General features: G+C 42.7%; 2 protein-coding genes across 2 annotated transcripts; one reads left to right on the top strand and one right to left on the bottom strand.

Moving 5' to 3' along the window:
- Positions 1-7,609: 7,609 nt before the first annotated feature.
- On the bottom strand, positions 7,610-9,508 carry LOC308302934 (HBS1-like protein; the record flags this gene model as incomplete). Its single annotated transcript, XM_080747253.1, has 1 exon — positions 7,610-9,508. One exon carries the CDS (start codon positions 9,506-9,508, stop codon positions 7,610-7,612), a length of 1,899 nt encoding a protein of 632 aa, XP_080603379.1.
- A 1,430-nt stretch (positions 9,509-10,938) lies between these two features.
- Positions 10,939-20,421, top strand: cUnh10orf88 (chromosome Un C10orf88 homolog). Its single transcript, XM_080747885.1, has 9 exons — positions 10,939-10,970; positions 11,702-11,841; positions 12,638-12,814; positions 13,310-13,382; positions 13,751-13,957; positions 14,475-14,576; positions 15,051-15,198; positions 15,647-15,827; positions 18,685-20,421. Exons 1-9 carry the CDS (start codon positions 10,941-10,943, stop codon positions 18,878-18,880), a joined length of 1,254 nt encoding a protein of 417 aa, XP_080604011.1. The 5' UTR covers positions 10,939-10,940; the 3' UTR covers positions 18,881-20,421.
- Positions 20,422-25,533: the final 5,112 nt, after the last annotated feature.

Below are 25,533 nucleotides of genomic sequence, written 5' to 3'. Positions count from 1 at the left end.
TCTAACTTTCCACTGGTATCATTTAGGAGACCATGCAACATTAGAGACCAGGTGGTACATAGTTTTATGCCCCCAACAGCCACTAATACCTGGCTACCACGCCCACTCGCTGGTTTTTATTGCTGTGGTCACTGTTCACACTGTTCGAGCTCCAGTAAAACCAAATTCTTTTATCACCCTCTCAAGGGGACCAAATATGAAATAAAAGATGTCATTAACTGTCAGTCCACCCATGTTATATACATGCTTAAGTGCCCCTGTGGCCAAGTTTATGTGGGACAGACTAAGCGAGCTCTAAAAGTTCGAATAGGTGAGCACAAGACCGCAATACGTCACAAAAACCTAGACTATGCAATGGCACGGCACTATGTTGAGGCAAACCATGGCTCAGCCGCATCTCTAAAATTTGTTGGAATCGAAAAAGTCACTCTACCCCCCAGGGGGGGAGATATTATTAAAAAACTGTTACAAAGGGAAGCGTTTTGGATCTTCACTCTCAATGCAGCTGCTGGGGGAGTAAATGACCAACCAAGCCTATCATGTTTTTTGTGACCACTAGTTTCACCTCAGTTCTTTTGGGGCCCTTATGTGGATGTAATATCCAGAACTACTTTTTTCAATATGTGTTATTACTCATATTGATTTGTTCAGTGTTTATCAGGTGAATTAACTACATTAATAAATAAAAATGAAGAAACAACTGTTAAATTAAAATTAAAATTAAAATGTGTGGATATCTCTAAAATCCCACAGTCCTTAATACCTGCCCTAATTAGGGTTAACACTGACTGTATAGTTACTATGTATTTATGCTTGATATTTCATTTTCTGTATATTTTTTATATAAAAAAATGTCTGTCACTGACATCACTAAGGGGAGGGCCTATTCAGCAGCGAAGTGTGATGTCACTTCCGTGAAATGGCGTGAAATGTCGCCCTCTACGGGGTTCATGCTGGTATTGTTTTGTATTCAAATCGCCATAGGGGATTCTGCGAACGCCGCATATAAGGTCTGTGTTAAAAATATAAACACACCATGTGCGCGGACATGCTCTCAGCGACAGTCTGTCCCAGACACGAGTGTCTCTCTGTAGTTTCCAACATTTAGGACAGCATTGATTACATTTTCTCTGACAACAGGCTATATCAGATATGAATGAATATCATAAACTATGCAGAACCCCCCCACTGACAGAAACGCGCACATGGTGTGTTTATATTTTTAACACAGTTCTTATATGCAGCAAACGCAAATCTCCCAATGGCGATTTGAATACAAAACAATACCAGCATGAACCCCCTGGCCTAGAGGGCGACATTACGCACAAATGACGACATGGCTTCGTTTCTCTATATATACCCTCCCCTTTCATGGTTCTGGTTGACTCTGAGGAAGACTAAACGTCGAAACGTCAGTCACCCTGTCGCTACAATAAATGAATGTGCAGACCAGTTGAGTGCTCCATTTTTTTTCATCTGGATAGTCATTTTTTAAGTGCCCAGGTAATAAGTCTTTTTGATATAGTTTGTCCTTGTTGAGCACCGACGAGTCCTACTACCAATCTGCTGGCTGAAGTGCGCAGACATCTCCTACTTGTACTTTATACAGTCTTTTTTCACTCATACCAAATCTCTTTGCCACGCGTTGTGAGCTTGTAGATCTGCTATTTTTTGGCAAATGTTCCACCCCAGAATAAGTTGGGGATATTTTGATCATCGCCATTATATCGTAAATCACAATATAATCGTGATATGACATTTTCATATCGTCCCTTCCCTATACTACTACAACTGTTGCTACCACTCCGTCTCTCCAGGTGAAGGCGAACACCAAACAGAACGTCATCATGGCGTCAGACGTGCACGTGGAGCGGGACCACGGCTCGTGCACGGCCGTGGCCGCGCTGCTGCAGTACTTCCTGTTGGCCACCTTCGTCTGGAACTCTGTTTACGCCACGCAACTCCTCCTCCTCATCAAAAGGCCCGGTCCTCAGCCTCAGTCCTCCCTGCCTCCACACTGCACTGCACTGTCTGTTATGGCTGGCTGGGGTAAATTGTAAAGTTATTGCATCAGGGGTCTTCAATAGGGGGTTTGGGACTCCTAAGGGGTCCTCAGAGTTACTACAGGGGGTCCTCCAAATCTTTGTGTGATAGAAACCTTTTTTTTCTCCTTTTTTATATTAACCACTTGAACCCTAGCGTCCATATTCTGAGAGCTTTAGCCAAAAATAGCAGATCTACAAGCTCACAACGCAAAGAGGTTTGGTTCAGAGGGGGAAAAGAGCACACTAAGTACAGAGTGAAAGGTCAAGTGTATTAAGTATTGATGGTTCAAGTGGTTAAATATCTGAAAACACAAATTGACATGAATCCAAAATACAATGATGATTGTGCTGTCAAGCGATTAAACTATATGGAATCTATGAGAAGGTTGTGGGGGTCCCTGCTTCATCTCTCTCTCTCTCTCTCTCAACTAAGGGGTCCTTGGGCTGAAAAAGTTGAAGACCCCTGTATTACATAATCACACTATTGCTATTAACTCCATTGTCTTTCATAATCGTTTCCTCTCAAACAAATTCTAAAATGTTTCAAAAACATTTTAAGGTTAACTACTTTGAGCCTACATTTTAAATATATATTTAAATCAGCCACTGTGTGATTATGCTGGGGTGTTTTCCTGCAGAAAGACACTGCACTGTTTATGTTGACTTTCATCCCTTGCAGGAACGTTTCTGTCTGTGGGGGGGACACCATTCTATGCCTCGTTAGTGCTCTCTCTAATCAGTGAATGCATCAAAGACAGCAATCACTTTGACAAATACAGAACCTAGTCAATCTACAAGGCCACACAATGCATCTAGTCCGACCCGCAGTTTGAGCACCACTGATCAGATGGTGCATGTATTGTGCGTGTATTGTGCGTGTGTGTGTGTGTGTGTGTGTGTGTGTGTGTGTGTGTGTGTGTGTGTGTGTGTGCGTGTGCGTGTGCGTGTGCGTGTGTGTGTGTGTGTGTGCGTGTGCGTGTAGGTATCCCTGCTGTCATGGTGTCTCTATCTCTTGCTGTGTGCTACAGAACCAGCAATCCTCTAGGATTCAGGAGAGAGGACTTGTGAGTCGATTCTCTTTAATTCATTCTAATGAGATCATAGAAAGCAAATACTGTTTCTGACACTGTCTCCTTTACTCTGCCTCCTTCCTCCCACTGTCATCCTTTTTTCCTCTTATTTTATCCTATCTGTCCACAATCTCTCTCTCTCTCTCTCTCTCTCTCTCTCTCTCTCTCTCTCTCTCTCTCTCTCTCTCTCTCTCTCTCTCTCTCTCTCTCTCTCTAGTTGTTGGCTTGCTGCCACGGATCACACAGGGAGGTTTGACTTTGGGAAGCCCATGTTCTGGGGCTTTCTCCTTCCTGTGGGTGTGGTGTTGGTCTACAACACAATGGTCTTCATGTACTTTATGTACATCACCTATAAAAAACAGCCCAACCTTACCAGGTACATCCTCATTAATATCTATTATTAAGGTACTGGCACTGCATCATGCTGTAGGTAGCTGGGTTCATTAATAGTAATGACACAGGTTTCTTGTATTTAGTTTTTTCAAGCTAATCACACACTGTACATAGGCTAAATAATGTATACGGTATATGATTATGTAATTTATATGATTATGTCATTTGCTACAGCATGTAGTTGCTCCCACTTTCAGGTGGATAGCTCCCGAGATAGGACGTTCATTTAAACCACTGATAATTTTCATGTCAAGGAACCCCAAATTTCTACAGTCTCAGCCTGCGAAGCCCAATTTGAAAAATATGTTGTGCCAGATAGTGAAACATCTGAATAGTCATTCTTAGACATTCTCTCTTTGGGCTAACATCTATACCTGGTGAAATAATAGTTAAAGTACACTGTTCCTCATTTTGCTGGGGACCCCTTGGAACCCCCTCAAGGACCTCTGGGGGCTGAAGTGGTAATGTTATGTGTGTTGCAGTACAAGGCGTAGCTCCATGAAGAAGAAGTTGCTGAGTAGCTTCTCTCTGGCTGTCTTACTGGGGATATCCTGGGTGCTGGGATACCTGACGCTGGTTACCACCGGAACCGGTCACCAAATCTTCAACATCTTCTTCTGTATCTTTACAACAACACAGGTAGGAACATTGTGCTATATCATATATAGAGGCGGTATGCATCCACTCAAGCCATCATATGCCACTCAAGCGCTCATTGGGACTCCAACAAGTAGGAGCAGGCACGTGCACACATAGACATCAAAGGGGCTTGAGCCCCTGCCTTTTTATCCGTCTGTAAAAAGTGCCCTCTCCAGACCATGAATGCAGTGTTTACTATGGTGAAAGAAATGCAAATGCCCTCTTTCCATACCATACCTGAAGGCAGCATTTAATAGAATTGCCTTGTCCAACTCTCCTGAACTTGAATGCAGCATATGTTGAAAGAATTGCCCTCTCTGTGTAGAAATCCATGCCATACGCCAGATCTCCAGTATTGACTTGATTATGCTTAGTTCAGTGTGGTATCAAGCACCGAAAATAGCCGACCTCCAAGCTCACAACGCGTCACGCTTGTGAGCTAGGTCTGCTATTTTCGATATTTTCACCAAAAGGCCCCTTTAGAAATGTCAGCCCCTGCCTCTCTAACATTTGCACATCCCTGAGAAGGAGTCATGGCTCCTCATGACTCCTACTGACTGTTTCTGTCTCTCTCATTCTCTGTCTCTCTCCAGGGCTTTCAGATATTCATCCTGTTCACAGCCAGAACGTCTTCATTCAGGAGCTCCATGTCGTCGGTGGCTCACCTCCTGTCCCTGTTGTCTATCGTTCCCCTTCACACCTTTGAGCTGAAGGAGTCCCAGGGGCCGGGGGACCAGGGCATCTACAGAGAGAGGCGTGATTCTCCAGCACTCCCGTCACCAAAAAGAGGAATGAACACACTTCTATGGGAAGACCCGCACCAGGGAAGAATCTATAGTGGGACCGCGGAGAGAAACCGGCACCGGGACAGAGTCTATAGAGGGACAGGACAGGAGGGGACCAACACCATAGGGCCTGGGGAAATCTCGCTTTTGCGAACACCCATCATTTCGACCGGAAGGTTAGCGACTCACTCCACGGAGGTTAAGGTTAGGGTGAGGGTTAGAGTCAGGTGTCGAAAAGATGACATGTAGTAACAGCGACACGCTCCCTGGGCCTATAGGGGCAGGTGAGGCCAGCTCCTGGAGAGAATCTCTAGGCTAGGGGGACAGGAAAAGGAAAAGATGCCACTCTAATTAGAATCATTTTAATATATTATGGCTGCCGATAGCCAATATTAGACACCAATAATATGCAAGGACTCACAGACCTTGCCTCACTCCCTCTCTCCCCCTCTCGTTCTCTCTCCCAGAATGAATGAACATTTGCACAATTTAGGCTATAACAAATACAGGATCCATCTACCGTTGAGCATACAGTAATGTACAGTATCTAATGCGACAGGTCGTTTGCTGAGATGACGATGGGCGACGTGCAATGAAGTATAAATTAAGCACATTTTTGAGGGAGGTATACAGTATGTAATTTAATACTTAACACATGTCTTGACCAAAGGTATTTTTTAAATATAAATATTATGTTTATTTCATTTTGCAGCTTTTGTGGAGGATGTAATTTCCTTATATAACATCTGATGCCACCATGCAGGCTCCTCCTCTGCCAAAATGAATTGTATCACAAACTATAATAGCCTACTACAGGGCTTTGGTTGTTAATATAAAACCGAAATGCAATAATTCTAAATGACAGTATAAAATGCCTGTGGAAGAATATTATGTGCTGTAAATGAAAACGTCTTTCAATAACAAAGTTCAACCTCAGTTTATTATCACATCACAAGTTTACAGCCGGTATAAAAGAGTGGGTGAAATTCCCACAACTTTCAGTCAGTGAATAAGAATAAAATATAAAATGTATCCAGAATGTATCTAGAATATTATAGAGAATGTGAAAACGTGTCCTATTTCATACTGAACTCATGTTGTTAATAGCAGGTGTAGAAGTGAAACTCAGTGGATTATTTCATGGATAGTTAATAGGTTTACGATCTCCATGGTGCGCAGGGTCATTTTGTTTGCCCTACAGAAATATCCATGGTGGGGGTTGGGGTGTGGGGTATTCAGACAGAATGGCTGACAGATAGATGCTGTATACTACTACATAACCCCCAACTCATCTTTTTAGTAAAGGCAACATGTAAAACCATGCCACGGCCATAGTTTTTGAATTAATATTTTATTAAACAGAAATGCAAGTAGTCATACAAAAACGTTCAGTGGATTGTTTCCATTGAGGTCATATGTTAATTCATTTAATCAAAATATTATAAATAACCCAAAGAATACATTATCATCACAAATATAAAATACTATATGTACAGAGTAGAAAAGGGGGGAAACATAGGGTTGTATGGTGACCTTTCCAGGTGCCAGGTCACCATACAACCTGTACAGCTTCAGAGCTGTCGGTGTAAATAGATGTTTATAACTTTGGAAGGATAAACCTTGCACAAAAAGCACTTTCAGTGCATTAGGACCAGTGTACTAAACAATAACCGCTGTTATTGTTGGATTCTCTTTCTCTCTCTCTCTCTCTCCCTTGTTATTGTTTATTTGTTAATTATTACTGCTGCCATAATGTCTGACAAACCTGAACAAAACATTTTACTCTTACGTAGGGTCAATAAAGAGAAATTGAACCTTGAACCTTGTAGCTATTATGGGTAAATTCATCTGCACACGCAGTCAAGTAAACACTCTGTATAACGTTTTACTGTACATAAGTTTAACAGTAAGGCAGCCTGTGGGCTTAGTACAGAGCCCAGAGGAACTCTGGTCCAGTAGAGGGTTTAAGAGGTTAAAATGTGACAAATATACTTACACGTGATTGAACATTTCAAAGTGGTGTTGAAAGGTGACGTCCGGGGGTTGACCAAATAGACAAAATAATATTGGGTGTATGAATGTGTTGAAATTGAATAAATACCTCCAAAGTAAAGTAACCCTGATTTAAAAACCAAAAAACAAGGTTAAACTAGAAAGATGCGTTGACTTTAATGGGAAACCAATTAGATTGGTACCCGGGAAAAGGTATCGTGATGTCTGATTGGGTGATGGGTTACATCAGATGATGAGAAAACCGGACAAGAACTATGTCCTAACTAATAAAAAAAAATAGGTTTTACATTCCACCAATCTATAGGATTGGTGGAAACTTCATCCAGTTGGTCAAGCGTTCCTTTGCCCTGCTTCATGCATGGCATATTGAATGACTCGCATGTATATTATCTACAGTAAGTCTATACTTTAGTGTTATAAATAGTTTTTCTAATGTATTGCTTGTTTCGTGTCCCAAACATAGATTGGTTCTGTGTCATATAACTTGAAATAGATTGCATTTGATTGTGAAAACATGTTGAGTCTTTCACCCATGTTCTTTCTCCTGTACACATGGATGGGGAAACAGATGGATGTGTTAACCTGTAGGGTCATGAAAGAAAAGTCTTTGCACCTATTCATCCGGATGCAGTTTGGACGGAGTCCAACTGGACTCAACCGGTCATCATTCCTTGATCTCAGTGACCACTCCAGCAGCGATGGTGGAGCCCACGTAACGCAGCATGAAACGACCCAGCTCCTTGTAGTCCTTGTACAGCTCCAGTGGCACAGGCCGCTGGGTCTCGATCTCCACAATGGCAGTCATACCTTTCCCCAAACACTTCGGTTTCATCTTGAGCACCTCGCCGCTGCTCTTATGCAGAACACTGATCAGCTTCCTTACGGTGGCTGGCTCACTGACGGTCTGGTAGTGGAGCAAGACAGGGAAGCCTTGCGTGACGGGGATCTCAATGTTAAAGAGGAGGATCCGGGCCCTGAAACGCGAACAGACTCTGATGGGCTCCATGGGATGGCAGAACACACAGCCAACATTGATCTTTAGGATGTCCATTCCGGAAACCGTGAGGGTGACATGGTCCCCCGCTGCCGCCCAGTTCAGACCCTCGTCATGTAGAGTGATACCTTTAACAGAGCAAGTCTCATTAGGAGGCACCGCCAGGATTCTGTCTCCGGTATGAACATAGCCAGCCTCAATCTTCCCCGTTACACAGAAACCTGATCCCTGATCTTTGAAGACGTCTGAGATGCACAGTCTGAAAGGCTTCTCTATAGACCTCTGGGGTGGTTCGAAGGCATCAATCTGTTCCAGCAGGCAGGGTCCAGAGTACCAGGAGGTGAGTTCTGGAATTGAACTCCTGGTGGTGAGGTTCTCCCCTGAAAGGCCGCTGGTGGGGATGTAGAACACGTCAGACTCCTTGAAGCCTGCCTGCTTGAGGAAATTGCCGAGTTTAAAGAGGATCTCCTCGAAGCGCTCTTGTTGCCAGTTCACTTGGTCCATCTTGTTGACGGCCACAGCCAGCTGAATGACGCCGAGGGATCGAACCAGCAGGCCGTGCTCTCTGGTCTGACCCCCAGCTTCGAAGCCTGACTCAAACCCCCCTCGGCTGGCATCCACCACCAGTACCGCCACGTCAGCCTGTGCTGCTCCTGTGATCATGTTTGGGATGAAGTCTTTGTGTCCCGGTGCATCCATCAAGGTCACCATCTTAGAGGCCGTCTGGAACTTAGTCACGCCGACATCCATGGTGACGCCTCTGTCCCTCTCCTCGCCAGTCTCATCCAGGACCCAGGCGAAGGCGAAGGAGGCCTTGCCCACCTTCTTGGACTCTTGCTCGTACTTGTGCATGGTGCGCTTGTTCACGTCGCCCAACAGGTACAGCAGGTGCCCCATCAGAGTGCTTTTACCCGCATCCACGTGCCCTATAACAACTAAGTTCAACAGAGCTTTCCCCCCCTGTCTCTTCTCCAGCTCCGCCTTGACGTCGATCTGCTGCCTGGCCTTCCCTAGGGCACGTCCCAGGACGGGAGCCGAGGCGAGCCCATCTGCCCCTCCCCCGGACTGTTTAGACGTGGTCTTGTGACGTTTAGTAGGGGCCAATGAAGCAGCCATGACGTGTATGTCCTCACTGCCTCGACCAGAGATAGTCATGCAGGCCAGCTTGGGTACCACCTCTGACGCTTTTCTTTGCGGAAGCTGTTTTCTTTCTGGGTTAGATCTTAGTGGCTTTGTCATAGCCGGGTCCTCCTCAGACAGGACTCCATCTAGTGCTTTCTGCGGGTCGAAACCACATTTGAAGGCCGCCTGGGTCAGGACCGAGTCTGGTACTGCATCACCCAGTACGGTCCGCATCTGGTCCAGACATGAGAACAGCTTAGCCTGATCGATTGGGTCGAGGTTGGCTACCTGTTCCACGCTCTCATGATGCTTCGAGTAGATGAACTGAGCTGCTGTTGTTGGTGAGATGCAGTCGTCATCATCGTAGTCGTTATCGTAGTCGTCGTAGTAGTCGTCGTCGTCATCATCATCATAGTAAGAACCCCCGACGTTTCTGTGTCGAGACATGTTTTTGTCTTGAGTGTTTTTTCTCTGATATCATAAATATATTTCATTTCTGCGCCTGTTGATTTGCATGTGTCTCAATGCCGCATACATATCCTTATGAACAAATATGTGATGACGTCATAGGATGCTCCTATACAATACAGTGACAAGCCACAGTGGGCCCAAATGACAGGTACAGTACTGGTCAATAGAGGTTGGTTCGGGCTGATCCATGCCCAAATATTGAGTCATACATACACCACAGACTCTATAGTCTATTTTGTCTCTTTGGCATAGAGACAAAATAGACCAGAGGTTCTCAAACTTTTTCACATCAAGGACTTGTTTGATTAGATCCACTGTCCCTCCCCATATTTGGGCAAGAATGACAGCATCAGCATGCCATCAACATGATGTCAGACATCCCACACTGACAAAGGAAGCATGTTGGACCGTTTTGTTTACTATCTGTGGGTCTAGTAAAGTTTGTATTACAATTGCATAAGTTACTGTATCTATCTATGTAGAAATCTTGGTGTTTACGCCCCTTTCATATCTTTTTGAGCAGTGCTAACTGCTCCTACAGTAAGCCTACGTCTGGCTTTGTGTGTGGAGCACAGAATGAGCTCGGAAGTTCGGAACTCCATGTATGGAGATAACTAAGAATATGTGATTTAAATATTCTGAGACTCTGGGTCTCGGGATTTGTTTCCCTCTGACCGCTTACAGTCAATCACAGCAGTCTGGCCAATCACAGTGGGGTTTTCCTATATGTGAGAATCAAATCATAAATCTCCGGGGACCTCCTGGGTCTCACACACACGCACGCACACACACACACACACACACACACACACACACACACACACACACACACACACACACACACACACACACACACACACACACACACACACACACACACACACTCTCTCTCTCTCTCTCTCTCTCTCTCTCTCTCTCTCTCTCTCTCTCTCTCTCTCTCTCTCTCTCTCTCTCACACACACACACACACACACTCAAATCATGTTAACTATTTGAATTTAACTCTGATAGTGGGGGGGGAGACAATTTTGAGACCATTTTGTGTCAATTACACCATTGATGTGTGTGTGTGTGTGTGTGTGTGTGTGTGTGTGTGTGTGTGTGTGTGTGTGCGTGCGTGTGCGCGCGCGCTTGCGTGCGTGCGTGCATGCGTGTTTGCCTCAAATTGCCTGCCATGGACATGGTTAACATGACGGTTGTCTCAGCGCTATTTATGTTTACACTGTTTATTTATAACAGTTCGTTATAACACAACTACAAAAAGAAACTAAAAATCAAACGGCACTGTCTACTGAGTGCAGGAATAAAAGAAGACACCTAATAGGGTCCTGTCAGACCGCGAGTCCCTTCGATATGATGTCATGTCGTCAACAACAACCACTATGGATTCTTGAGTGAGCAGCGGTGTATGGAGCAGTGCTGTGTTGCAGTGCCTACAGTGAGTGAGCGAGCATCTTATTTATTTACTGGCGGTGTTCATGTTTATGTTTATGTTTGATGGTGAACGTTCGTATTTCAATGAATAAATCATGGTGCAACGTTTAGTTTTGTACAGTGACAGTCAGTGCTTGGTGAACGTCAGGATTAGACTGTACAGTCATTGTGAAATGAAATGTCAGTTTATGCAGCCGATGGTGTTTATTACTTTTTATACAATCAATGGTGAACAAGCCAATGTGCTTTCTTTAAATCCTATGTGATATTGCATACGTTTACATATGTATTCCATTAGCCCTGAATACATATTCAGGGCTAGTATTCCATTATACATGTGTCTGTGTAATATCACAGCCATTCTAGGGCTAGCTAGCTGTGTGATGTACATCATATCCACTGTTTTGGGATAATAATGCAACATTTATGTAATGTAACTAGTTTAAATCACAGTTGTCTTTTCCTGATCTTAAGGCCCGCAGTCACCACATCAGTGGTCTGTCATATTTATGATTCATTTTACATTTGTGACATAATGACATTAGGCTACTCTACAAACACAACTTGCACAGGTCAGCAATACAGTATCCTACTGTATGACAGCCAGGCACAAGGAGTGCATGCAGCGCAGCATATCTTCTGAACATTGTAGACATTGAGGTATTTGGTAAAGAAAAATCACTCTAATTTATAACTTTATCTGTTTGTTTCTGGCCCTGAAACGTACTTGAACAGAAGTGGACTATGGAGGATGCCAGTGGACCTGTTGTGAGCTGTCAGTCAAGCTGGAGCTCCACAGCTCAGCTGTGTGATGTTCTTCTGTCGGTTCTCCTCCTGGATGGAACGGAGCAGCTGGAGACAGCTGCACATAAAGAGTATGGAGGATGCATTTAGGTCTAGGGCTGCAACTATCCATTCTTTTCATAGAGATGAATCTGTTGATTACTTTATTGATCTATCGAATAATCAACAAGCGTGGTTTAAACGCTGTTGTGTGCGACAACACCCTGTAGACAATATGCCTTCCGGTTGGTTCCAAGATTTCTAGCGGAAGTGCTGTGTTTAACCGAAGTTACGTTAGGGGAAAACGGGGGAAGCTCACTTCCGGGGAAGCTCACTCAGCGGAAGTTGAACGCTTTCTGCCTTATATTGTCACCAGGCTTTTCTCTTCGCAGATGAGTAAAGCCTGGCTACACGAGGCTAGTGCAACAATAACAGTGAAAATAGCTGATGTACAAGCTAAGCTATTTTCACTATTCTTAAAAAAAAAGGCATTTCTTTTTAACTTTTTGCCTATGACATTCCCAAAATAGGGATAGATTCTTAATCAATAATTTTATTAAATGACCGATTCTTCTTTTTTAATTGATTTCATTAGTTCAATTAACTGTTGCAGCGCTATTAGGTGTTATCTGTCTGCAGTTTGTCTTGCTAGTTAGTCCCTTGACTGTCATTTAAACAGATAATGATGGCAATATTTATTATTCTCTCTCTCCTCTTCCGTGTTTTCTATTCTTTCTTTCTTTCTCTCGCATTCCTCTCCCTCCTTTGTCTCTCTCCATCTTTTCTTACATCTTTCATTCACATCGCTCACTGTTCCATCCTCCCTCTTGACTCCTTCCCCCTCTCACCCTCTCTCCTCCTCCTCCTCCTCCTCTCCTCCTCCCCCAGCTGTACTCCGGTGTTGTTGGAACAGGAGACGGTGGGCGACCCCTGTGTCCTGACGCTGACCTGTGAGGCCCAGACTGTCATCAGCAGCCTGCTGCTCACCAGCCAAGCCAGAACCACTGAGCTCTACTCGCCCACTGGAGACTACTGTGGAACCTGCCGCGGTGTCCAGACAGACTGGTAGGATATTTCACAGTTTAGGCATTAACGCTTAAACTCATTATGCCCAATTTTACACTTGGTTATAAATCAAAGAAGTCCGATCTACAATTTAGCAGTATCATAGAAAAAAGAAAAAGCATAGGGCTGCAGTGTTCTTAAAGATCTGTGAAAGATGAATGCGGTGTAGGAAGCTGCACTTTGGTTAGAAAAGGAGATAGCCTTCAGAGTCAAATAAGTTGAAAAAACCAAGGCACATCTTCCAAAAAAGTTTAAAAAGCTTTAATATAAAGGCCTTTGACCTATATAAAAACATTTGGCTGAAACATGTTGGCTTGTTTTTATAATAGTCCAGCGATGAACTAGCATTTATATTGAACTTTTGTGGAAGATGTGCCTTGGTCTTTCCAACCTAATTTAGTTAGCAGATGCTGTTATTCCACAGAGACATTTTTGTTGGGTCAAGTGGTTCCTTGTGGTACCTGTGACATTTCGCCTCCTTCTGTTTACTGCTAGTGCTGCAGACACAGAACCCTTCTACACATCACAACTGAACCTGGACAACCCCTCCACGTCGTGTCAAGTGAAGGTAAGGTGTCCCTCATGTTCTTTCTCTTCCTCTCTTCTCTGTCATTTATTGGGATGGGACGATATGAAAATGTCATGTCACGATTATTGTGACAAAAGAAATTGTTATTTACAATATTATCGCCAACATCCATTATCCTGGGGCGTAACATTTGCCAAAAAATTGCCGATCTACAACGCGACGCATTGTGAGTTTGTAGATCGGCTATTTTTTTGGCAAAGAGATTTGGTAGAGTGAAAAAGAAAGACTGTATCGTGAGTGTCTTTTATCACGATAAATGATAACGATTATCATCCCATCATTTGTTATGTTGTTCTGTGGTCCGTTCTGTCAGTTACTCTCTTTCATCCCCCTGTCCACCCTCCTAGCTCCTGTCCCTGGGCGGTCGGAGCAGTGTGGCAGTGGGTCGGATCGTTGTGGGCTTGCGGCCCGCGGCCCGACAACACACCGCCACACCCGTCGGCCTGTCTCCCAGCTTCGACATGCAGCATGTCCAGAGTCTGGTGGAGGAGATGGGGGCAAGCCTGTCCCCCGGAGCCCAGAGCCTCATGGACATGGTGAACTTCCAGCAGAGGGTAGGGGCTCCAAACACTGTCTTCCATTGCTCACTTTTAAATGTTTTTCCTGCTTTGTCAAAGAAAAAATAGTTATAGGGGCGATCAGTTGGCGCAGGGGTATCAAATCATTCAAAGCATACATAAAATCTTGTTGCATGACAGAAATGGACTTTCAAATTATATTTTAAATATAGTTTGTGAAAGGCGGTGTAGTTACAGACTTTTTGCATCATTCAAAGATTTCGGAGTAGGTGTCAAGCCTGAGAGACTGTTTTGTTCCTAAATAACATCCATTTAGCTGAGGCACCCCGGAACACCTTGAAGGACCCTTGAGGGTTCCCAGACCCCACTTTGAGAACCACTGTTGTAGACACAGTATGGACTAGTATGCAACTAAATGTATCTGAAATTGTCCCATACCTGCTGCCCTACCTTGAGTAATTATCTTGACATGCATACATAGTAATCCATGATCCTCTCCATAAGCTCATGTTGATGTGTGCATGTAACTGGCTGTGTGTTGGTGTTCCTGCAGAACCAGACAGCGAGTGGGCTCGGGAACTTTTTGCCTCTCCTGATGGGAGGAGGGACCCTGTCTGCACTGGCAGGAGGAGCCCACCACGGACCCCCTCCTACAGTAAGGAATGGAGCATTCTAGTTCTCATAAGCAATACATTATGTTTTATGATGGAAAAGGCAAAGGGAAAAAAATAAGAGAAGAAGAGGCCTGTCATAATTATTACATAATCGTCTAATCGCAATTATTTGACATAATCACAATTATTCATAATTGTTTTCATGTTGTAAAATGTTCATATATTTTCAAACCTTTTCAAAAATAGTGCAAATAGCCGATCTACAAACTCACAGATCGGCTATTTCCACTATCAATGTTCTTTCTAAAGTATAAAGTTGGCAAATATGTCAGCCACATGCAACTTCAAAGCCCAAAAGCCAAACAGAAACGTAATTGTCAACAACAAAAACACTATTAAATCGCTAATCGCAATTATTTGTGTGACAATTAACCCTCATGTAAAATGACATTATCGTGACAGCCCTAGGCTTGAAAAGTGTGTGACCTACTGTACTTTCCTTATCTTCTATCCAGTTTCCAGTGGGCAGCAGCAGCCATGGTCTTCCTCCTCCAGATTGCGTGGACTCGGCTTCAGCAGTGCAGAATGGAGACCTGCGCTCAGATGAGTCCAGCTGTGCCTCCTCTTCATCACCACCGCCACCCCTAAACAGTGGTGGAAGAAGTATTCAGATTTATTTTTACGTCTTGTAGATCTGCTATAATTACAAATAAAATGGTGCTTAACTGGTTAATTCATGTTTTGTAATATTAACCAAAATCTACAAAGGAGTTTTTCAAATAATTGTAGTGGAGAAAAAGTACAATATTATATAGAAGAAAATGTATTCCATACTTAAAAGTATCTAAAATTTGTACTTCTGCTTAAAGCAATCCATAGGTTTTATGTTCTACCCAGGACTCTAACTTGAAGTTTGGTCTCCCATGTGATAGACCAAACTTTTGCCGCTCATTCAAGAGAGAATCCCTACTTTGAGTACATCTTTGATGTGTTGTAGGAGTGCGTCTCAGTTGAACGTGACTGAGGCCTTCTCTGTTCTTTCGTGAATTGAGTTGAAAACATAGTTTCAAAGGTGCATGTTGTAAACGTTCTGTGTTGTGTCCTGTCCCAGCACCCAGGAGAACCTCCGCCCAGATGGCAGAGATGATGTCCCAGTTCCTCAATGCCCAGGTGTCAGGGCAGGGGTGTGGCCAGGCTTTAAGCTCCACCCCTGACCTTCTGCCCATGCTCCAGGACGTGTGCGGTCAGGTGACCCAGTGCAGGCTGGATGCCAACGCCGCAGCCAGGGCGAGGTGAGCACAACCACACTAGTAGTATACTATTGGGGGCAGACATATCTCCATAACTAGGGGTGGGGCGATATGGTGATGAATATCGTTGAGGCGATACAATGACTCCACAATATGCCTTTTCAGAGATATCGTATGTATTGTGATACAATGAGGGAGCCTTATAAAATATCCTGTTGAATTGTTAATACAGAGAATCATTGCAGAATTCATTTAAACCTGCATTTTTGTCTAAATCAGTAACTCTAAAATGTCAAGGTAACTCTGAAACCAAATTCATTTGGTTTGATTTGTATACTGTCAGAGTTACATACTTGTAAGGGTCAATTTAGACCTCCCAAAAGGAACCCAGAGAGTACCTGGACCCCACATTGAGGACCACTGATCTAAATGGTCTGTTACTCCTATTTATTTTAGTTTTTGTTACCTTGTACTGTCTGTAGGTGGTTGAACTGTTAAGTAACTTGAAAAATAACCATAAAAACCAACATGAAAAAGAATCGTGATTAGATTGTGTATCGTGATACAGCCTGGGAAAGATATTGTGATATTGCATTTTCCCATATCCCCCACCCCTAGCCATAACTGAATGGTCAGAGAGCACGCCTGGGAAGCCAAAGGTCCCAGGTTTGATTCCAGGCCTGGGCAATGTGTCAAAGTGTCCCTGAGCAAGACACTTAACCCCCCAACTGCTCCCCAATTGCTACAACCAACGGCTGCTCACTGCTCATAGGATGGGTAAAATGCACAGGATACATTTCACGTATACAGTAGTATGTGCAAATATAAGGTGACTAAAAACACCTCAAGGAGTGGGCACCAAATTATTATCAGAATTATTAAATAGTTGTTATTACTGGTGACCAATTGGTTATCTTGAGGAAGATGTGACCGAAACATTGATTTGTTGTAAATACAGATAGAACCCTGGGGCATTTGTTTTTACCTGAGGTTATTCAACTGAGGGTCAGTTTGTCAAGGTTGAATAACCAGAGCAATGATGGATGCTGGGTGATGACTGTTTGACAATTAATTCATTAATTACACAAATATACCATGGCTTTATTTATTACCAAAGACGATGACAAAATGGCATTTGAACAGTTCAAGCTTTGCTGCTCTCAATATGCCTTGTCTGTCCAAAACCGCAGATCCACATCCTCAGAGTGCATTATGACACGCTGTGAGCTTGTAAATTGCTACTTTTGCAAGACATTGTCATATGATGACAAAGTATAAAATATGAAAAACTAAAACATGAAATAATGAGAAACAAGGTTTCTGTCTGACCGTGATGAATGATGATCTATAGTATGAGCATGTTGATCACAGGCTGAAACATTTAGATTCTTCTCAACCCCTCAGCTCATCTTTTTTAGTTCAAACACTATCAACATTTTCATTGTAATCTCTATATCTATTTTGTAAGGCTAATGTTCTCTTGTCCTTTAAAGCAAATAATCTTCTGTTTGTTTCTGGAAGTTGTGCTGAAACATTTACATTTACAGTGATGTGACTGGCTTAAAATAAAGTTGTATTAATTTAAACAAGTTCTAGATGGCAGCTTTAAGCAGAGCTCTAGGTCAGTAGTTCTCAAACTGTTTTGGCCCAAGGGAACCCCTGTAAATAACGTTTTATCTACGGCATTAATGATTTACAAATGTGTTACTTTATAGCACCTTACTTTTATGTCATATTAATGGTTACATACTAATGTAAATCCTTCCTCCTAAGATACAGTATGTAACGAGGAAAACTAATATCCGTTTTCATTAAGACAGATGGAAAGTAACTTTATGCATTTAACCATTGAACCACAGCATCCCTACTTGTGTCGTTTGCGTGCGCCTTGTGTGTCATGGACGGCGCTAACTATCACACAACTCTAAATCTATCCAGTAACTTGAACACTGCATACTAAATTATTTTAAAGCCTTGTGTGATGATTGTTACAACTGAGCATATTCTACCCACGTGGAAGAATTCTGCATGCGCTGCTGCTGTGTTGGTGTGGCGTTGGTTTCAATGAGGCCTTTTGTCAGAGCTGACAGTCACATGTAGGCACCGTACAGTCATCTCTCTGTTCACATCCAGAGAGAGAGAGATAGAGAGAGAGAGAGAGAGAGAGAGAGATAGAGATAGAGACGGGACGTTTAAGACGGCAACAAACCGGTAGGTCCCTCGTCACTCATTTAACGTTATCACATGATTTAAAAGAATTGGATCTGTGTTATACTGTATGTGAATGAGTGGAAATTAAGTGGTGCTACGCTTGTCACTGTTATTGCATAATCAACTGAAGCCATTTATTTGAGATAATCGTGATTATTCTTGCATCATCGTCAGAATGGTTTCCATTCATCTGTAAATGAATGTGCCGAAAACGTTTTAACATTTTTTTTTATATTAACCACTTGAACCTTAGCGTCCATATTCTGAGAACTTCAGCGAAAAATAGCAGATCTACAAGCTCACAGCGCCTCACGCTACAAGTCGTTGTGAGCTTGTAGATCGGCTATTTTCGGCAAAGAGGTTCGATGTAGAGGGGAAAAAGAGTAGACTAAGTACAGAGTGAAAGGTCAAGTGTATTAACTATTGACAGTTCAAGTGGTTAAATATCTGAAAACACCAATTGACATGAATCCAAAATACACTGATGATCGTAATGTCATGCAATGAAACTATATGGAATCTATGAAAAGGTTATGGGGGTCCCTGCTTCATCTGTCTCTCAACCGAGAGGCCCTTGGCCTGGAAACGTTGGAAGACCCCTGCTCTAGATTAATACAGTTTGATTGATTCCATCTCTCTGTCTTGTTTTCTCCCCGTCTCATGCTCTCTTTCCTCTCCCTCCCTGCAGGGACCTGGGTGACATCATGGAGCGTCGTCTGGAGGAGATGGAGAGGAGGTTAAAGGAGCACATGGACCGTCGTCTGGACGCTCTGGAGGACAAACTGGACAAGGCCCTGCAGGCAGCCCTGCCTCGGCTATCCCTCAACCCCCCAGCAGGTGGCAGCAGCAGCAGCCCACAGCACAACCCCACCTCCCACACTTAAAAGCTAAATACCTGTACTCTGTCCGTTGCGGGCAGGTGTCGCTCAACTACAAGTAACCAAACCTACCTGCAAGTGCTGTTGACGTGTGTGACGAGCTTGTAGAACGGCTGTTTCTGGTTTGCACAACGCCGGCGCGCAACCAAGTCTAAAACAAGCCTTAACATCTACTGATGATGACTGACCATGGGCGCCTTAAGCTAACCCTAGAAAGCTTACAAGTGAAGATGATAGGTGGCACGTGCTTCATCGGCCGGGAAGGAGGAGGTGTGAGCACTGTTTACGACTACGAAGGGTCACCCAGAACCTCATAACCTGGAACCTTCCAGAGCCTGTGAAGTTCTGTGATGTTCCTTTTTTTTTTCTCTCTCTTTTTTTTTTACGTTTCCACATAAGGGTCCATTTGGTTCCTGACTATCAATACAAGCTCATAATGTGCATTGTGAGCTTGTAGATGTGGATCTGCCTGCTCTTGGTAGTTCGGAAGAAAAAAGAAATGTAAGCGTTAAATGGATATTTCACTTTCAAACGTTTGTTTGGGGTCATTTTAACATCTAGACAGTTCCTATACAAACCCATTGAAAATGGCTACATGCTCGCAACGCCAGGCGTTCACACATAATATTGACAATTTGGCCAATGTTTCACCAAGCACCATTTTTTTATATTACAGTTTGTAGATTACTTTTGACGCAATAATGTGTCGACACCCTTTATACACTTGTACTGTATGTACGTTTGGTTTGTTTACTGTTGAATGAGAAAACAATGTTCATCATCTGAGGACCCCCCCCCCCCCCCAAAAATAAAATAATTTGGGGGATCCACCCACAGTTTGAGAACCACTGGTCTAAACTCATGCAACGAAGACGCCAGCGGAACAGATCCACTCCTCATCAGACCCTCTGCTAACCTTTCAACCAAAAGAAAAACTAAAGCCTGCGTATTAACCCTCAACCCAAAGAAAAACTAAAGTGTGTGTATTAACCCAATGATTCTCTCACCCAGTTGCACGAGGCCACAGACCCCCATTTAATACCATGTTTTATCTCTGGGACCCCTGTCCACACTGTAAAATACTCAGTGTTAGTTTATCTCTGAGAGAGTTTTCATGTCAAGGACCCCCAAATTGATATATACTGTATTTGCCAATGGACCCCCAAACTGAAAGGATTGGAATTGGTGCCAGCAGGGACCACCATAAGAGCATATATGTCTAAAAAGGAAGTTTTCAAAATGTCTCACAATGTTTCAAAATATTTCAAAAACATTGCAGATCTATAAAATCCTGGCTACTACTGGCTATTTTTAAATGTCCAAAGTAGCCTACTGTATAGAAGCGGTTAAACTGATTTTGCGAGTCACCCCTTGGAACCCCCCCCAAGGACCCCTTGGCATCCCCTGGACCCTAGTTTGAGAACCAGTGGAATAGTTTCTTAATGATCAAGATGGGGTGTGTCCCCGACTAAGGAACTATAGTTGAAAATTTAATTAAGCCTAAAACAAGAAAAATGCTACAAATATATATATATTGTATAATTTATATACGGTATGTTTATACTGTATGACAGGACTGTGTATGAAATGTGTTTTAGCATGAATTTAGTTGAGGTAAAGCTGTGTACGTTAATGTTTTAAAATACCTACTGTTTTGTTGAACTGTGGTGTGTAAATGTGATGTTTTTAACACCTGCACTGTTAACAGTCTGAAAATAAAATATATTTATCATATACTGTTCACAGTACATTTTGACTTTCTTGCACAGTTTTGTCGAAGTCCTTTTTCAGGCCTCAAAATATGTCAACAAAATGAGTACGTCTGACGGGTCTTGATGCCTGTTCCTGATAAGTTTGCGTTAAAATCAAGTCTATCAGTATGAGGGCTTGTTAGGGCCTGATCGTGCGGCACGTTGTTTGCTTGTAGATCTGTTCTTTTTGGCAAGCGACACCGTTACGATGGAATATGAATTAGGCTTTAAATGTAAGTATAAAAATTTTAATTAAAACTAGCAGGTTTTATTTTATTGCTTGCCTCACTGTACCTAATAGGGCGGCAGTGGTTCCGGGGTTGTGTGGCCGCTAGACTGCCTGGATGGGAACCACAAGGTTCCCAGTTTGGTGCCATGGCATTGGTCCGAAATCTCATTGTTCCTACATCCCATTAGTCAGAATCTGGTGGTGTTAACCTGGTGAAAAATACTATGCCTAACCTCAGTAAAACTATGCCTAAACCTAACCCTAACCTCAGTAAAACTATGCCTAAACCTAACCCTAACCTCAGTAAAACTATGCCTAACTAAATTCGGACTAATGAGATTTTGGACTTATGGGCAGTCCCCCCAGTTCGATCCCGGGCTCCGCCAGAGTTAGTGTCGAAGTGTCCTTGAGCAAGACTCTGAACCCCTAATTGCTCCCAATGTGCAGGTTGGTTGATGGTTCCCTCCACCATCGGTGTATGAATGGGTGTGAATGTCATGCACATTGCACAATCTATGTAAAGCACTATAAAAACACTATATTAAATACACCATTTATTTATAGTCCTCTGAGTACAGAAAACATCACTTTTACTGTAATGCAAGCAGGAAGAGACAATATGTATACAATGGGATGCACAAAATCCCAGAAAATATCTAGTCTAAGTGTATTATAAATCATGTACATTTTCCATAAGATGTTTGTTGCCTGGGCCTTAGCCTTACGCAAACTACTATACACTAAATATGGCCCTGTATAAAATCTCCAATTGAGGAAACTGTGATGGAACATGACATTGACAACAAGGAAGAATGTTTGATGTACAGTAATATGTAATGTGACTGAGAATGATCTAACCTGGCATCAACAAAGAAAAAACAAATCCGGTTTGGTTGCATCTGCTAAACAACCTGTAGTTTCCTCCTTTTCATGTTGGTTGATGATACTGCAGCAAATATTAACACATAATGACATTGTTTTGTTTCTCATGAAGAATCATTCCAAATGATTTCCTTTGACATAGAGGAATGCTCCAGTAACGATGCCCAGTATACCCAGAACCAAACCTATTCCACAGAAGACAGCAGGACCAGAAGACCTGCTCTCAGGTATGTCAGCATCTGTGAACAACAAATAGACATCATAGCCAATTTGGATACAAATTATGACGGAACAATTCATTCAACATGCAGTAAGATGCTGTATTCAAGTTCAGGAGAGTTTGGACATCAGGTATATGGCATGGAAAGGGGCATTTCTTTCGACATAGTGAAAACTGCATTCATTGTCTGGAGAGGGAACTTTTTACAGACTGATAAAAGGGCAGGGGCTCAAGCCCCCTTTGATGTCTATGTGTGGTGTGCACATGCCAAACTCACCCCAAAATCGTGTCTCGGGCTCCTCCAGTGCTTCATGCTCCACCGTACAGGCATAGATGTCTCCCTCCTGGGGGGTGAAGTCCAGGGTCGCGATATGGCGGAAGGTCCCATCAGGATTAGCGAAATATGAGAGAACAGGATCTTCTACAGCGACTTCTATGTCATTCTTGGTCCACCTCACTTTGATGTTAGGAGGGAAAAAGTGGTTGACAAAGCAGATGAGAGTGTTCTCCACACCCATCACCCCTTCATCTTTGGTGTAGATGACAGATTCAGGGGCATCTTCTGAGGGTTAAAAGTCACAGTTTATTTATATATAATAATTTATTTTGCACATTGTTAGAGCATTGAATTATTTTTAAAATAATTTGATACTGTTGATAAACACAGTAAATAAAACAGTTCTCAAACATTTTCATGTCAAGGACCCCCACATTTATGTTTGGATTTATATGTAGGTCCATTTGGCCGCAGCCCGCAGACCCCAATTGAAAAACGTGTGGGAAATATTTAACAACGCAGATCTTCTCTTATTATGATAAGAGAAGATTTATTTAAATACAGAAATAGTGGATATAGTTTAACTGCTCCTCATTTTTCTGGGGACCCCGGCCCCTGGAACACCATCAAGGACCCCTGCGGGTCCCTGAACCACACTTTCAGAACCGCTGGGTGTGTTGTCTTGTGTTGTCTTACCTTTGGCCTCTTCAACAGTTTCGATGTTTTCCCACCATGTCTTGTAGTAAGGGCATTCAGCTTTGTAGTGGTATGCAAACAGGTAGGCAGAGGGGTGATGTGCAGCTGATGGGATTCTACTAGTCCACTCTACCTTTCCCTTCTTAAAGTCTGCGTGGTACAATTCATCCCCATCCAATTCCACAGAGACATCAGTATCCCCATGAACAAAGCACCCATATCTATGTTGAAGAACATGACTTGCTAAAAAAAATGAAGAAAAAAGAAAAAACAATAACTAATTCGATTAAAGAAGAATTTATTCATTCTTTTTCAAAGTCTCTTAGAATATTCTTTGGCTACATGGGAAAACAAAGTGTTCTGGAGATCACTGTCTATAGCTTTAACCTCTGCTCATTCCTGTTCTTTGGCTCTCTTTCAAGTTTTAAAAAATACATTCACTTTGGAAGTGAGGACATTAAGATCACTTGCTAAACAACATAGGATCAGCGATATGAACAAAATCATACTTACGTTGTGCACAGGTGCAAACGGCTCCAGAGAAAAGGAGCATCATTTCAAAGTACATTCTTGTTGAATGGCACTGCTCGATCTACCATATTAACTCGCCTACTGTACAATGATAAAGGAGGAAGCTACTTGATCTCGTGTGAACAGATAATTATTTTTCCTCATTCATGGTGTATAAATAGAAAGTTGTCAAGTGAATGTCAGAAACTGGTATGGGGTGGAGGGAGGAGTGGTTTAGGGGGAGGTTATGGTGGTATGGGGTAGGTGTGAGGTGGCTGAGGTTTGGTGGTGAGGTATGGGGTAAGGGGTATTGGGGGTGGAGAGTTGTTGTATGGGTTGGGTGGGGGGTGATTGTTGTGGTAGGGAGTGGGGTGGGGTTATGGAGCTTTTAGGTAGGACAGGACCAAACACCTGAAGGATGTTTTTCTTTTTCTAGTGATAAATAATAAATGAACACATCAACTAATAAGAGATGCTCTGTGTAGAGTTAAACCCTGTGTTTTGTAAATTCGTCCAAACATCTAAACACAAAAAGATGGTCCCCAGCTTATGCAAAACCAGACAATACACAAAAATACCCATGAAACCTGGCCCTGTTAGATTAGATTTCAGACCTCAAAAGTGATGACTCTATTTTGTCATCACACAAGGCGGAGACATATTGTGAGACGGTGGCAATATTCATTCATTTCCTTGTTTTTTAGTATTGTGCTCCTGTGCACAAGGTAACTCATGACATTGGACGTTTATCGTTGGAGACATTTGAAATGCAAACATGTATGTCAAGAATTTCCTTTATTTAGTTACTTTCTCTCTTCTCCGTCTGGGTGAGTGAAATTACTTATGACGTATTTATGTTTAAATATCAAATTATAGCATTTGTTTTGAACCTATTCAGAAGTTGGTGATTGTTTTTCCTTTTTCATTTAAGTAGCATCAATACTGTTTGTCCTTCTATTACAGTTTCTCCAAATAGATACTATGTACAGACAGTCGCTTACTGTTTATTCAAGGGTCATGGTCTTGAGGAAGTGGAGTATAACATATTGCACTATTTTAACAAAGAAATAACAATGACCTGGAACAGCACCCAAGGAAAATGGACAGGACGCACAGCCAATGGCATAGGTACAGCAAACGCTTGGAGTACTGACATTGTACTCCAAGCAACAGAGAAGAGAATTCTTTGTGACGACAACATACCATTTATGAAAAAGTATCCAGGTAATGGAAGAAATAATAAGTGTTCATATTAATCAAAATCTCAAGGCATAGAAAATGGCTTGCTAATGTTACAGTACCATATCTCAATACCATGACTTTGTTTCAGGTGTAGTAGGCCTAGGCCTACTAGCAGCTAAACCCAAGACCACGGTGAGATCAGTGAGCGTGCAGAGAGGCAGACATCCATCCATGCTTGTGTGCAGTGCATACAACTTTTACCCCAAGCAAATCCTGGTCACGTGGCTGAGAGACGGCCAGGAAATCACTTCAGGTGTCAGTGATTCTTCGATGACTGATGGGGATTTCTATTTTCAATTCCATTCTTACCTGGAGTACACGCCAACATCAGGAGAGACAATTACCTGTATGGTGGAACACCCCACCCTCACCGAGCCAATGTTTCAAGACTGGGGTAAGAGTGTTTGATTATTTGTGTTGTAACTAATAGCCTAAGCACATGTAAAACACATTTACTCTCACCTTCAAATGTGAAACTCCCAAGTCAGTGCAATAAAGGAAAAATAACTACATAGAAAAGAATATCCACATGAATAAGACAATACATTTCAATTATAAAGTAGCCATTTCCAGGAGGTATTTAAGTTTGACAGTGTACTTGGAAAACAAGTCAGTTCAAGTAGCCTATTAGTAGATACTCCGTATGAGATATTTCTAAGATGAGATTTCTCTCAAAATGTTAGACCCGCCCTCCCTTCCAGAGTCAGAGAGGAATGAATTAATAGTTGGATCAACTGGTTTGCTGCTTGGCTTTGTCTCTGTGTCCTTTGGGTTGATCCACTACAAGAAAAGGTCTGCAGCACGCACCATTCTGCGCCAAGGTAAGAGTCCAGCTGCACAGAAGAAATTGGA

Source organism: Nannobrachium achirus (genome assembly GCF_963921795.1).
Source record: "Nannobrachium achirus genome assembly, chromosome: 18".
NCBI lineage: Eukaryota > Metazoa > Chordata > Actinopteri > Myctophiformes > Myctophidae > Nannobrachium > Nannobrachium achirus.
The sequence above is the reverse complement of the archived record's forward strand: the minus strand, read 5'-3'. Positions and strand labels throughout refer to the sequence as shown.

Coding starts and splice junctions, on each gene's coding strand:
- cUnh10orf88 (XM_080747885.1), top strand. CDS start 10,941: ATGGAGCAGTGCTGTGTTGCAGTGCCTACA. Junction 12,815..13,309: donor CGCGGTGTCCAGACAGACTG/GTAGGATATTTC, acceptor GTTTACTGCTAG/TGCTGCAGACACAGAACCCT. Junction 15,199..15,646: donor CCTAAACAGTGGTGGAAGAA/GTATTCAGATTT, acceptor GTCCTGTCCCAG/CACCCAGGAGAACCTCCGCC.